The sequence below is a fragment of the Sebastes umbrosus genome, chromosome 6, assembly GCF_015220745.1.
Source record: "Sebastes umbrosus isolate fSebUmb1 chromosome 6, fSebUmb1.pri, whole genome shotgun sequence".
Taxonomy (NCBI): domain Eukaryota; kingdom Metazoa; phylum Chordata; class Actinopteri; order Perciformes; family Sebastidae; genus Sebastes; species Sebastes umbrosus.
The window spans coordinates 14,547,894-14,563,274 of NC_051274.1; the positions used below are offsets into that span (position 1 = coordinate 14,547,894).

The 15,381-nt window shown below is 39.7% G+C and overlaps 1 protein-coding gene and 1 long non-coding RNA gene across 3 annotated transcripts in view; one reads left to right on the top strand and one right to left on the bottom strand.

The window, feature by feature from the left end:
- Nucleotides 1-15,381, bottom strand: part of LOC119489993 (metabotropic glutamate receptor 4-like) — a 219,913-nt gene that overhangs the window by 33,840 nt on the left and 170,692 nt on the right. For both annotated transcript variants that reach the window (XM_037773083.1, XM_037773084.1), the window contains exons 4-6: nucleotides 15,187-15,322; nucleotides 10,666-10,820; nucleotides 9,155-9,295 (exon numbers count right to left, since the gene is read on the bottom strand). In XM_037773083.1, the coding sequence (XP_037629011.1) occupies nucleotides 9,155-9,295; nucleotides 10,666-10,820; nucleotides 15,187-15,322 (432 nt within the window). The remainder of the gene's footprint in view (nucleotides 1-9,154; nucleotides 9,296-10,665; nucleotides 10,821-15,186; nucleotides 15,323-15,381) is intronic.
- Nucleotides 1-15,381, top strand: part of LOC119489996 — a 196,135-nt gene that overhangs the window by 302 nt on the left and 180,452 nt on the right. Inside the window, exon 2 of the long non-coding RNA XR_005207303.1 lies at nucleotides 1,069-1,153. This is a non-coding gene — a long non-coding RNA (uncharacterized LOC119489996). The remainder of the gene's footprint in view (nucleotides 1-1,068; nucleotides 1,154-15,381) is intronic.

Genomic DNA, 15,381 nt, shown 5'->3' on the forward strand with positions numbered 1-15,381 from the left:
GTAACCATAGGAATAGAATAGGAGTAGAACGGACATCGTCATGCAAATCAACTTATCAGGATGGTCAGAGCAGCGGCCCTTTTTTATGTGTACCGTTGACATTGCGACCGTTGTAGCGGGCTAACTTCCATATAAACTAAACCCACTTAAAACGAGTCGTGGACTCACTGAGGTGAGGTTTTTGCCGTAACAACCAAACGAGCAGTGGAGTAGTATGAAGCATGAAGGGGCATCTTTTGTGCACCATCTCTGTTGCCTTGCTGCTAGAGAGGAATTGAGGGTCGCTTGATGACGATCAATAAGGGACAGACAAAAGGAAAATACCGGTTTGTGTGACACACTTTACGACCTCACTGACGTGTGTTGTCACCATAACAACCAACAACGATTATTTTTGACCTATATGACCACGGCAAACTGTTCAACTCCTATTCTATTTCTATGACAATAACTCTGTGGAGATGAGAGGTGGAATCGTAAGGAAAAGGAAGAATGAATGAGAAAAATTCATGGTCATTTGTGACAATTAATGCTATGGGTCTTTTTCACAGCAGATACTTTGACTTGTAATTGTAGGAAAAGTACACATGTTACTAACAACATTAATGATGGCTCTGTTCTATTCAAGGCTGCCAGTGAGAGTGACAGTGGGCCAGCATCTACAATAACAGGACCCTGAAATCAAAGCAGCTAAATGGAATTCAGCCATCATTAATTTTATTATTCACACTTGTGCTTTTTCTACTGTGACAAGTCAAATGTCAATGCCATGAAACGGGCCTATTTTTTTTAATCAAAAAATGGATATTGGCTGTTCATAATGTGGCTCTATCATGGATCATGTTGCACACCCACTGTAAGCTCTGTAAGCTTTTTTTTAAACTGTATTTACAGCTGTCTAATTTGTTTGCGTTGTCTGTGTAGAAATATGACTGTAAATGTTTTTGATCCTACAGTTCCTATGGATTAATACATCTTTAATAAAGTGTCCCCTTTGATGTTTACTTTTAGCAGATATCATCCTTCCACAAACACACTCACATTTATACACACGCTTTATGTTTACAGAATTCATTCCACTCAAACGCGGCTCCATTGGCTGGTGGATGGAGACAAAGGACAGTAACTGGATGTTGAGATGGGCCATGGGAAGGTTAGTCAGCACTGCAAAACAAGCATTGATGTGAAGTGAAATGAAACCTTGTGACTATCTTTTTTTATTAGTGTGCTTTTCATCAAGGCAAACCTTGAGATTCTGAAAGAACACAACGATTCAGAAACTCGAGGTCACACTGTATGCTCTTGCTCGCAATAGTCCTTTGAACGGAGGCAAATTGGGTCTTTCTTGCGTCCCTTTCATTCGAGGTAGGGGGGCGCAAAAATGTCATTTTATTACTCACGCACACTGTGATTTCTTTCTTTGGGGTGCTGAGAATTAGAGGCAAACTCTCCAACTAATGTGCTTAGATGATAGAGCACACTGGATGGTTCTTTTTTGGTAGGTGCACAGTTAAATTTCACATAATGGGTTTCTCTGTGGGGGGGAGACGGTCGGCACACTGTTCAAAATAATGCACAATACAAACATTGGATGTTTCCACCTTTTTCAAATGTTAAGATTTGCTACTTTTGCATGTTTTACATAATAGTAAATGTCTTTTGGGTTTGGGGTTTTGGCCTGTTGGCCGGACAAAAGAAGCTGTTTGAAGCTGTCACCTTGGGCTCTGGCAAATTGTGATGGGCATTTTCACTATTTGGGAAGATCGAATGATTAATCAATTATGAAAATAATTGTTAGTTGTAGCCCTCGTCATGTGTATAAAATTATTTCAATCAGGAGAGACCCTATATCGAATGAACAATAATTGATTACATGGTGCATGATACAAAGAATAGTGCAAAGTCTTTGGCGATTAGACTCCATCGCGACGTAGTATATCAAAGGGGGTAATAATGCTGTGGTGAGATTAGGTATATTTCCCCCTGGAGTCTAGACACTGGTGGTGGTGGTGGAGTAGCTGAAGATCCAATGAAGGGATGTAGAGCAGGACTGGGCACTGAATAGGATGATCACTTGAGGTGATGGGGTGGAGGCGGGTTGCGTAGGTTCGCACTGAAATGACAACTGACATCAGCAGAGAGGAGAACAGTTTTAAAATTTGATTGCAACGAGATGATTGGCTCAGGGAGAGCGTGGCAGAATCTGCTTTGTTATCTAAGAGTGAAACACCCACAGTCAGCTGATAGAGTAGGAGCCAGTAAAGAGAGAGACAGAAAGGTTGTGAATGAATGAGAGTGTAAGGAGGGTCTTCCTGACTGAACTTCAATCCAAAGTCTTAGACTGTCATATCTATAAACTCAGTTTTATTCATAATTTTTACCTCTTTTAGATGTTCAATCAAATTATGTCACTTGTGCTACAAAGATTACAGTTTTTGCTACAGTCCCTCACTGAACTGAAATTATGCTGATGTATCAGTAAACTGTATCAAAAAACTTACAATAATATAGTTCTGTCAGCCTCTGCATGAAAGTCTCCAAAATAATAGTTAACATGATCTCCTAATGTGGCCTCAGTGAGGGGTTTGACAAACTTTGGTTGACAACCATTACAAACCCCTCCCATTTTCTTATTCTAATTAAGGAGATTGGGCATCATCACCCAAGGGACAAAAATAGACCACAGTGCTTGTCATCATAGCTTCCAAAGTCACAGTTGCTCAGATGAAGTGAACTCATTGTTGCAGCTGCAAGCTATGGACCGCAAATGAGTTTAAACTGCCTTTAAACAAGAATTAATTATAGGAAATGTCTAAGGTAGGAAATTGAGGATAACATATGTGATATATCCTCCCCATTGCTATCATATCAGTAGGGATGCTAATTTAGATTTTTTTGTAGCTGACCATTTTTAACTGATCATTAACCAACAAGATTAGTGCCTTGGTTGAGGTACCTAACAAGCCACCCAGCTGCAATGATAACCCGATGCACAAACAGGTTAAATCCATTATTTATGACCAGCCGCAGTGTATACGCAAAACAGGCAATTGAGCCTCTAGTTCACCAGTCCGGGAGGGTTAGCAACCATAATGTAATGCAGCCACTTTCCCAGTAAGGCTCCACCGCATCAATTCATTTAGCTACGAGGTTGTCAACTGTGTGTCTGCCTGGTCTTCTCTGTCAGGGTTTCCGCCACTGTATTGCAAGACCAGCGGCCCGCCGTGTGTGTGACGAAGAGTATGAAGTTAGCAGTGATGTTATAGCTGTGAACGTAGCAGTGTAGTGTGTGTGTACAGTTTATTTGTCGGCGAATTGTCTCGCTTGCTACCTGCTGAATAAAGTGAAGGGGGTTAGCCCTGAAGTAAGCACCAACTTCGGCTCACCCAGGCTCACTTAAAGTGGGCTTACCTTTAAGGTGGACCAGCTTTACTCAGCTTTTATAAAATGTATTTTCTAAATATATTTTAACTATTTAAATGATAACATTAATCGGTCAAAATTCTTATTGAGAGTTAACAGTCAATTATTAACATCCCTCATACAGAGTAATTATTCTAAACCCCTGCAGGTCAATCATAATTTCTCCACACAACATCTCTTTGTTGTTGTTGTCTTATCTTTTACTTGAACCTTGATATTTGTGTTCCATCTTTAGGGAATCAAAGTGCTGAGAGAACATTGCTTAGTTGCCTTTAGTGTCCTTGATCTTTTCAGTGAGCAATGGACAACAGACAATTGAGCAGGCATGCAGGCATGTACTCCTGTCTGGTAGCCTTGATGACTCATGTCTGCAGGGATGCAGAGCAACAGAGTGACTCAGGCCAGTTTGCTTCATTCAGATTTTGAACCTCAGTGTGTGCTGAAATCACGAGAACAGGAGGCAGTGCACCTGCAGACGCTTTCATCTTTACCAACACACCAGTAAGACAGAAAACTTTGATAGGAAATGCTGCATGAAATGGCCGGACTGTTGGCATATTGCCCTACTCACTACGTCTACGTTTCATATTTCAGGATACAAAAAGTAAAGCATTAAACAATCTCCTGTCATGCTTTTATGCAGCAGCTTCTTCAACAAGACAGTTTGTCTGCTCACCTCAAAGTAATTATGATTGATGTATCAGCTCTGCTCATTTATGACCAATGCAACTGTGATGAGAGAGGAGAATCTCATGCCACGATACTGTGCAACATTTTTCTATTATTACCAATTTGTCTCTCTTTCCACAAGTTCTCGCTTGTATCAGCCAATTCTCGTTCATGGTGCTCTGCAAAACAGGATCGTGTTTTATGGTTCAGCAGCGTGAAATAGTGTGATGTACGGTGAATGGTCTGAGCAGACCGGATAGCAAACTTGAGAATTATTGGATTCTACACAGCAAACAATTCACATTTGAACCAGTGAGAAGAAAGTAAAACTTCTGTTTGTATTTCCTACCAACCTCACACGTGAAATTGGTACCTATAACCAGGAGTTTCTGGGGATCCGCTTATTCTCCTGTAGAAACCATAGACTGTATATAGAGATGGACGACATAACAGCTCCCCAAAAGTGAAGCCAAAACACCTCGATTGCCCCCTGGTGGCTGGCAGCAGTATAGGTCATAAATCCCACCCCCTCCATGTTAGTAGATGGGACATGGGCCAAACTAAAAAGTCAAAGTACATTTCATGATTGACAGCTGTGATTGACAGCTGCTCTGAGTGAAGTAGTCATGCAGCCAGAGGCTCAGGAATTGTACGAGAGAGGAGATGTAACTTTAACTTTCCATAATTGTCACGAGTCTGTGTAATAGAACATGTGTCAGTTTTGACCTTAAATGTAGTTATAGAGATATTATGGTTAATTGTTGTGTCTTTCTAGCCAAACATTTACCATGTTGCTAACGCAGCAGCTAGGTGGCTCATGCTAACAAGCTATGGCCGTGCTCGGCTCGCGATTGGCTCGGTGTGTGGGCGGGACCTTGATACCGCAGCTCCAGTCCTCTGATAACTACTGCGCAGATTCTGGCTCCAAATTACGTAAAAATGTCAAGGTGGTAGCTCCCATATCCGGGATATTTTGGCTTCACTTTTGTACAGTTAAAAGAAGTGGAGACGTGCTGTCTATCTATACATACAGTCTATGGTCGAAACCAAAACCATTTTGTTTTTATGATACTGATAGAAAGGTCTTACTGTCCTTTTGTAAGCGTAATAGCTCAGTTTTCAAAGCTAAGTAGTAGAGTGGAATTGACTGTTCGCTAAACTCCTCCCCCCAAAAATGATTGTCCAATCATAGCTTAGCAACCGTAATGCTGAATCGGTGTACATGGGGCTCTATTAGAGCGATGTTTGTCATTTAAAGCGTTTTGAGTCTTTCTCTGTTGGATTTGGAGTTCACACTCATGCAACCTCAGCCAAACTTGTTAGCTGAGATAGCGCTACATTTGCCAAACTCGGTTAGTTATTATCCTAAAAGCAGATATTGACAGATATTGTATCTTTCCTTATCAATACTAGGACTAACTAGCTCTACACTGCAGTACAAGAACAATGCTGTTTCTTTATTTACATGTCTTCTGCAATGATCATCGACTGGTTAGGATACTGTCTCTTTGCACCTTGCATATACATTCGGTTACCAGTTTACACTTCGCTAAAACTAACACAGTCTATTCAACAGTCCTACAATAAATCCTCCCTTTATGGAGGTTACAATGTTACATTTTTGTTGAAACTGTTTTGGAGAGGTGTTGATTCAACTTTATGATCATTTTGGAGGATGTAGTTTGTGAGGTTGTTGAATTGTATTGCGTTATACTGACAGTTGTTTCTCTTTATTATGCAGTACAGTGGGTGTACTTTAACAAGTAAGGAGGTTATGGTCAATTCAGGTACTTGAGATAGTATTTTTGCAATATCCACACAGAGCAGTATAATGATCCGTGGGTTGGGGGTTACAGTGTTCATCCGAAGCTACAAAGTAAATCTTGGCCTCTGGGGCAGCAGATACAAGAACACTGGGAAAAAGAGCATCAATAGGACCTGAATTATACATCTGCACTGTGCTGTTTTCCCTGCTGTCTAAGTCAGATACACTTTAATGTCTCAGTCCATGCTACATAAATCAGTGACTTGCATTGTGCGATTAAAAGCTTTGATACCACACAAATAGAATAATTACATGCCCATCTAATCATGTTAGTACTTTAAGAATATCATTTCCCAATCCCTGGTGGTTGATTACAGCTTTACACAGATTTTTCAAGACAGGAAATTACTGTTTCCTACTTATTAAGGGTGTTGTTAAATAAAAAAAAACAAAAAAACTGTTGACATTGTATAGGCTACGTTAATAAAATATAATTACAGGAATTACGATTTTGAGGTTAAAAGTTCTCCTATTTCTATTTCTCCTATTTCTATTATATTCCTATATAATAGAATAACTATATTCTATATAATAAACTATAAACTATAAATAAATAATAAACTATATAATAGAATAACTATATTCCTATTTCTATTATATTCTCCTACTTGATGTATTATGCATAGTCTATACAATACAGTATTATAGTGGGTAACAGACAGCAGAAGTGGGGACAGGAAATGATGGTACTTACAAGAGGAACAATGGGGAGGATAGTAGTTCTTGCAAAAGGCTTTTGAGTGAATTGATTGTACCTCTTGCCTGTAAAAAAATGACTATGCCCTGGAGGCTACTCTGAGGAAGAAAAAAGGCCTGCAGCAATTAAGGCCAAGAGCAGCCACCATGACAACTGATAAATACAGAAATCATTTAAGATTACGTATTCTACTGAAACCTGCAAGTGTGGATTGTTGGAAGCAAATCTCTCTTTTGCCAAGGGACGAGCTGTTGTTTTGAGAGGTGACAATTGAATCTTAATTCTTAAGCTTTGCCCGTTCATCTGTCGTACCAATTTAGCGTGTCTCCTATGGTATTTGGTGACATTTTGAAGTTGCTGTGTCCAATATTGGTTGGATTAAAAAGGCAAATCTAATAATTCTAATCAAAACAACACAACAAAACAGTAATTTCAGAAACATTTTTTCCACAGAGCTACGCCATCTGTTCTGCACATTGTTTTGATAAAACATCTTAATATGAGAGTGCCACAGTATCTCCAGGAGGCTTACTCAGCAACTTTTCGTTTCTGACTATGCTATTCTGTCTTCCTTACGAGGGATCACAAAAGGAATCAAGCACAACTCATGCAACGTCTGTACTCGAAATCTCAAAAACTGTTGGGATTGAAGGCTTTTTCCTTCCAGAGATAAAGGGTTCTTTTATGTACCATTCAAAGTAATTCCTCCCCACAAACTCTCAAACTGGGATGAGAACTTTTCTTGTATTTTACATGAATATTATATGGTGCTTACAGCTGGTTCAACAATAGGCTATGGAACGATATTGTCACCCATATTTTCAACTGAATGTCAGCAGAACTAAATAATTGCAGTTGGGCGGCAGAGGCTATTGGTCGGTAAAACAACTTGAGTATTTCTTTTTTTATTTTGTTCAGATTGTTAGTTTTGGAAGTTGCTAGCTAAGATTTTTCTACTTTTGACCTTTGGATAGTTGATGCTCCATAAAGGAATGTGCTGTATTGATTTATGTTGGATAGCATTGTAACATGGTTGATGAATAGGCCCTTTGTTTCCTTTCAATTTGGCTTTAATATGATGTTTTCTTCAACTATAACCTGGATGGTAGTGTGTCTGTGTACAATGTATCCTCATACAACGGTTCATACAATATCTTACGAAAAGTTATTCCTAATTTTTTGTGCATTTTCCTACGAATGTCCAACAACACGTGACGCAAATGTCAATTTCCGCTCCAGTCTTTTAAAAATAAACATCCGTCTTCACAGGAAACTACTTAGTTAGGTGTAGGAAAAGATCTTGGTTTGGCTTAAAATTACTCTGGAAGTGGCATTACTTAAGTGTGGAAGTTACGTGACAAATAAATCAATGTTGACTCCTGGTTTCACACAGGGTAACAACACCCGCCTATCGAACCTGACCTCCTCCGGCGTTTGTCGCTCTTTATATTTCCTGGTTCACAACTGGATTACATACAAATTGATTTTGTGCGATATATATGAATTACAGTGTATTACCTTTCGTAGGTACAGCTACGGATATCTGTGGTCCTCTGATTGGATAATTGAGGGAGCTTCTATGTGTTTATATATGAAACTTTTGTGATGCTTTCTTGTATACCTGATGAAGATCGTAAAACTCCAAAACATCAATAATAAATATTCCAGCAGTAAGCGAGACTGTGTGTCGGGAGTTTTCTCATTTGTATTAAAATATAAATGAACATGAAATTTCTACCCTCTCTTGACGATTGATAGCAAACTCTTCATAACACTATCACACTGGTACTGTGTTTACTGGAAATATCCTCCACCTGACATTTGTTTAGAATGTGTATAACTGAATAATATTTTTGATGTTTCTGTAAACAGCACACAGTTTCTGTGGACTTGACTCTTAACACGAGCAGCATTAGTTACCAAGGTTCGGCCAGTGAAGGACAGGTGCAACCCTACAAACAGATCGACTTCTCTCATTAGTAGAGAACATGCTGCTTCCCCAGCGAAGCTTTTTGTGTTGTACGATACTCCAACATACATATGAAGAATATATTGCCAGGAAACATTACGGGTGCCAGCTTTAAATCTGTCAGTCTAGACTACTTGAGATGCAGCGTTGTACTGCACACTGGAATGAGAGGCAGGCCTGGAGAGCCTACTGATTTTAACGACCTGAAAGCTTGTTTCTATTGGTCTGATTGGATTTACTATTGATTATGCTTTCAGCGCATGCGGTGGCATAGTTTTGTGATTGCTATTGTCGCCCACTGCAAATTGAAGTAGCCAACAGACTAATAATAGGAACATTAATTTCCCTCCGGTGAAATTAGAGATTCCCATTCACTTATCTACACCCATTACATTTAACCTAAATTAGAGGAGCGGGAGTGTTTTCTCCCTGTTGACTAATACATTTACCAATGCATACCAAGTACACACACACATAAAGTATTCACAGCAGGCCCAATCAATATACTTGGTCATTGATTGAGTGCTTTCCATTGACCGAGTGCCTTCTCTGCTATGAAGTGTAGACTCACTTGTGCATTTCTTGATGCCGGATCCTTTCTTCACAGCGTGCCGACTAAGCTTGCATTGGAAGTTATTCTCCCAGAATTCTGCGAACCAGATATTCCTTCTGTTGTTCTCTAGCGTTCGGCTGATGAAGTAGCGATCAAAACCTGAAAAAAAAATAAGATGCTGTTAGAATTAAATCTATCACGTTTTTACATTTGAATATGCTAAGCAAAATGTGAACTCTTTTAGGTCTCCGTTCCTTGTGGATACCTTTGGTGATGATTCTGAGTATTTGCTCAAAGCCCAGCTAGAACAGAAGTCCGCAATCAAAAATACCAGCTATCCAAATTCCCTTTGGTTTGCACTAGCTAAACAGAAAAACAGTTCAAATGAAGTCACATCTTTGAGAAAGATCCAATATCTTTTCACTGTGCTGACTTTGATGAATTATTATGCTATCATAAACAAACTTATCAAAAACATTTTTACTCAAACTTCTTCTGCAGGATTTTCTAAAGCAATACAGGAGTATGTAATCATTCAATGACATTGAAACATACAGTAAATAATTTTTATATTATTTTTACATGGCTACATTATGCTATGGTCTGCATAAGGAAAAGAGTTGGGGCGGCTGTGGCTCAGAGGGTAGAGCAGGTTGTTCGATCCCCGGCTGCTCCAGGTCACATGTCGATGTGTCCTTGAGCAAGACACTTAACCCCAAAGGCATAGCCATCGGTGTTTGAATGAGTATTTAGATTAGATCCTGATGGGCATAGTATGTACCTTAGCAGCCTCCGCCATCAGTGTATGAATGTGTGTGTGAATGGGTGAATGTTGACATGTAGTGTAAAGCGCTTTGAGTCGTCGGGAGACTAGAAAAGCGCCATATAAATGCAAGTCCAAAAGTCCGAAGGTTACCTGATATAGTACAATATTGAATATGAAAGGTAAGAAAAGCGATGACGCTTGTAAAGGCCTTTACACACTCAATTTTTTCAATTCAATTTATTTTTATACTGTAGCGTCATAACAGAAGTTATCTCGAGACGCTTTTTATATAGAGCAGGTCTAGACTGTACTCTATAGTTTAGAGACCCACTGGGGTCACACACTAGGGCATGACGAATAAATGACACGGAAATGCGAAATACTCGCCTCTCCAGGGCTTTTATTGTGAAAGGTAAGAACGGAAGGAGTGGACCTGGTCTGCACTATCTTTGTCAAAGACTGTTCGGACTACGGAGCTTCCGTGTTGTTGTTTAGCCGCAACTCAACCAGTTCCGCACAACATGATTGGTTGATGTCTTTATTCACGGTGCGAAAGCACCGAATTTTGACCTTGCCCCTGGTGTGTAACGGCCTTACGCAGTAGAAAACAGTAGACATTCTTAATGGTCAATGGAGATATGATTAGTGTAGGCAAACATACATTACAATAAGCAGAAAAGTAAAAAAAAAAAAACATTGATGTAAGAAAATAAACCATTATGATCCTTCTGTAAGGTAAAGTTTGGATGTGTGTTATGAATACCTTTAATGGATTGTCGTTTGGGTAGGATGGTAACGGCACCTTCTGCCATTTCTTCCTGGTTCAGTATTGGGGAGATTTTGGAGCCCCAGCTGTCTGAGCCTACCCAGATGAAGTGGCCGGTTTGATTGGCCTTCTTAGCTGCTAGAAGAAGCCGCCTTTGGGATAAAGAAGGAGAGCAATGTTTAATTCTACCATATAATGTTATGTTGTCAGTTTCCTTTTATTTTCTGTATTTACATGCACACACAGTGCTATATTACCTATGAAAGAAGTCTATTTTAAATACACCATAAAGAAGAAGTGTAGCTGTCAAATAGGTGATTCCATAACTAGAATATTTCTACTATGAGTCTGGACAAAGTTGCACTGAGGCACTTTAATAGAATTGAAAAGCCACCATAGACACACTATCTATTCCCAGTGCAGAGTAGTTCTTCTTGGCTGTGGCAGAATGACACCCTTGCCACATTTGTCCAGGCTTGTTGCCAAAGGAAGTAAGTTTGGGGAGCTGTAAAAAACTGCCAGCGAGCTCTGTTGCAGCAGCAGAGTTACATCAAGAAAGCTTGAGCACAGCAACATAAAATTTAAACACAGCCACCTGGCATGTGATGTGAAGTATTACCAACCGTCAAAGATGCTGGAACAAAAAAATACATATTAAGCATCTTATTGTATTGTAGACATCACATTGTAGACTTTTTTTACATGGCATATACTGTCTTAACATCTCACAAAAGACGTTGTAGTTGCATAAAGAATGACGTATAACTTAGTGAAATAATTACTACAGTTTTTGTAATATGTGAGGTGGGCGAGAAGTGAGTCATCCAACTAACTTTATGTCTCTTTACCTTAGTTTTATGACCCGAGGGGCTTACGTTTGATTGGTAATGATTTTTCTCCGAGTCTGGTCTCTAGAAGTTTAATATAATGAGCATGTCTCAAGATGCACTTATGTGCTCCATGTAGGAAAAATGAGAGAAATAGATTTTCTCACAGTCAGAAGATTACATAACGGAGACAGGACTAGACAGGCTGATAAGTTTATCACAGTGAGAAGTAAAGGTGCTGCTTTGAGGTCGTGGATGGGCATATACGATGCATTTCCCTTAGACTTTGACAGCCCTGTTTCAGTCGCACTCACATTAAGTTCTTTGTCTTTACTGTGAGAAACATTTTAATTATGTTACAAGAAAACTTCAATGTAACTTTTGTCACGTTACGGTATTATATTGATTCTTTGGACAATGATACGATATTTGCCGATATCATATGCCCATTTAACACAATCAGGTACATTTATATCAACTCACAAAAAATAACTAAAATATGATTTAACAATTATATTACTGGGCTCTTTCACACAAAATAGGCCTGTTGTTGGAGGTGTGCTTGCTGGTCAGTGTTGCTAACGGGACCTTGGCTTGGGTCTTGAGGAGTTGTAGCATTTGTTCACCGACAAAGATCCTAAACTGTACACACACTGCCCTGCAATAATGTTACTGCTACTCACTCACACACTCTTTCTCTCTCTCTCTCGATTGACCGCACACTCGCCAATGTTACGCTGCAAGCCCCGCTCGCTAACGCTTGCACTGCTTGAATGTTTTGGAACCTGGTGCGCTTGGACGGAAATGGTGAAACACACGTGCCATGGGAATTAAAAAAAATAAAGGCGTATCTTAAAAATCACATGTATCAATGTTTACACTTGATATTGGATCGTTGGTCATTGAATCGATACATCGATCTAGATTGATGGATCGTTGCACCCCTACATATTACATGCCTAAACTTAAAATTAACAGTGAAGTTCAAATTTTAGGTCATAATTGAAAATTACATGTGCAATATGTGTCAAATAATCAGGTGGAGGAATAAAATGTTCACGTTATGGAAGCGCACAGTACAAGATGTTTCATTAAATTCTCTTAATGTTATGAAACCATGTTTTCTCACAGAGCAAACACAGCAAAGGACAAACCTACCTACCTGGCTAGATTACGAAAAGCAAACCCACAAACATTATGTCTCTATTCTTTATAACGCTGAGATGAGGCATTATCACATTAGAGGGCTCTATCAATACAGCTCAAATCTCTCATACTTTCTATGTAGACAATTTGGGGTTCTTATTAGGCTGCTGCCAGCTCACATTGACTGGGTTCAAGGATAGAGCAGGCATGCAGCGCTGAAATCCCCCTGGCTTTCTGTAATTACTATATATCCAGACTATTACCCGTTATCAGGACCGGATTAAGTCAATGAGCACTGGGACTTCTGCCCTGGTCATCATCAAGAGACCGCCCCAAATCACTGCCTACTTCCACTAGGAATACACTGGCCTACTAGCTGGTTGCTGGGAAACATTTTCCCTTACAAAGCCACAACAGTGCTGTGTGTGTTGACTCAGCCTACGACTAATTAACTCGTTCTTAATGCAGACTATCCGTCTTATTAATAGATAATGAATTTTAATTGATACATTTGTGTCCCCGCAAGGAAAGCAGAGACACTGTTGTTGTACTTTCATATAGTACGGTCAGATTAGATGGGGACAATAGACTAGATGTCCGATAGAAAGGACACAGGGGAGTGGACAGCAACCTTTCAATAGAATGCAGCTCAATGGGACACCATCTTAGCATATGGCCTCAAAAATGTCCATGGAATGCAGTCAACCCCTCTCTGACACAGTCTCTACAAAAAATAAAGTTGTATAGCAAAGGTAGCATCAGTGGTCATTTACTTAAAGGACCAGTGTGTAACATGTTGGGAGATCTATTGGCAGAAATGGAATATAATATTCATAACTATGTTTTCATTAGTGTATAATCACCTGAAACTAAAAATTGTGTTTTCGTTAGTTTAGAATGAGTCCTTCATATCTACATAGGGAGCGGGTCCATGTTGCCCACGCCATGTTTCTACAGTAGCCCAGAGCGAATAAAACCAAACACTGGCTCTAGAGAGAGCCTTTCACGCTTTTACGTTACCTGAAGGCCACCATAGTTCTCCTGCAGTAACGTGAGCTGCAGAGTGCAAAACTGTGATGCCGCCAGCCGCCGTCCGTTGCTCCTAAAGTAGTGTTATTATGGTAAGTATGGCCTCTGAGAGGCGAACGGCGTTACCGCGGTTTTACACTTTGCACTCACATTTCAACAGTCTGGGAAAGGGAGGGGTGAGCGGAGGGGTACTCAGTCCTACACACTGTACCTTTAACTAAAAGTAGTAATACCACAGTGTAGAAATACTGTTAAAAGTAAAGTCTTGCGTTCAGAATGTTCCTTAAGAACAAGTACAGATGTATTATCAGAAAAAGTAAAAGTATGCATTATGTAGAATCACCACTTTTCCCACATTTCCCTCCAAAAGTCCAACTAGAATAAAATGGAAATCCTCAAGTAAAGAGCAAGTACCTCACAATTGTACTTAAGTACAGTACTTGAGTAATGATTTCCACCAATGTGAAGTAATTATTTGCGCAGCTGTCCCATTTTATTGTATTAGATCATCACACCATTTCTTGGTGTCTTGCCATGTCCACACATACACAGGTATTTTTGTTGATGTAGCTTTTTCTATGCATTTTGGCCTTTGTCCACACCCAAACTGCCGTTTTAAGTCACTGAAAACGGAGCTTTTGTCAAACTCCGGCCATGGTGAAGATTTTCAGAAACTCTGTTTTCAGTGTTCACGTGTAGACAGGGAAAACAGAGTATTTCGCTTGTAACGTCAGAGTGTGCAGTGTTATCTTCTTTGCGAGGCGTCACTAATGAGGCGACATGTCGTGCAACAGTGGCACAAATACATCCATGAACAGCGGACATGGCCAAATAATGTTGCTAACAAGGACATTTTACATGTTTACACGTAAATGTACAGTTACTCTTTAACGATATTGAGGAACAGAGGTGTCACAGAGGTGACTGCTATCCATTACTCCCACGACGCCGACCCCGCCGCAAACGTCGCTAGTGTATTTGTGTGTGGCCCAACCTGCATACTAAACCTTGACAGTGCTTCAATTGTGTTTTTGCGTTTTCATCTGGACAGAGACTTTTTTAAAACAGTGGAAAAACGCTGTTTGAAAAAACACACACGTGTACATGTGGACTAGGCCTCTGTTTAAAACTACTTAACTTAGCTGTAAAATACCTGTGGCAACATCTTCGGTGACGAAGCTTAAGAAAATGTGAATACACAATATAATCGTATTTGCCATTTATAACTCATAAATATTAACATGAGGGCGGAAGACTATTTTTCACAAGGAAAAGGCAATTTAATTTATTTATGCACACAGGAGACATGTGCGACATTTTATTGCCAGCTGCAGAGACAGCCTCAGGTAAAGACATTACCAAACAACATTTAGCACTTTAGACAGTGTATTTTCATATAAGGAAAAATGGCTGGTAAATGTTTTAAAGGGAGTATCAGTCAGTGGTTAAAGTGGTTGAGATAAGTCAAGTTAAAAGTTCTATTAACTGACAGCAAATAGGGTTCCACTGCACTCACCTGATGTCATCCTCGTTGGCAAAGATGATGACTACTCGGGCGTTAGGGTTCTCACTCAGCCGGCGGATGATCTTGTCAAACTCTCCAGTTTTTGGTTCACGGGGTATTTTCACCGACTGGGAAATGCACAGACCACCTAATTGGAAGACAAAAAATAAAAGATTCCAAATTAAACAAGTTTAAAGGGACTGTTTG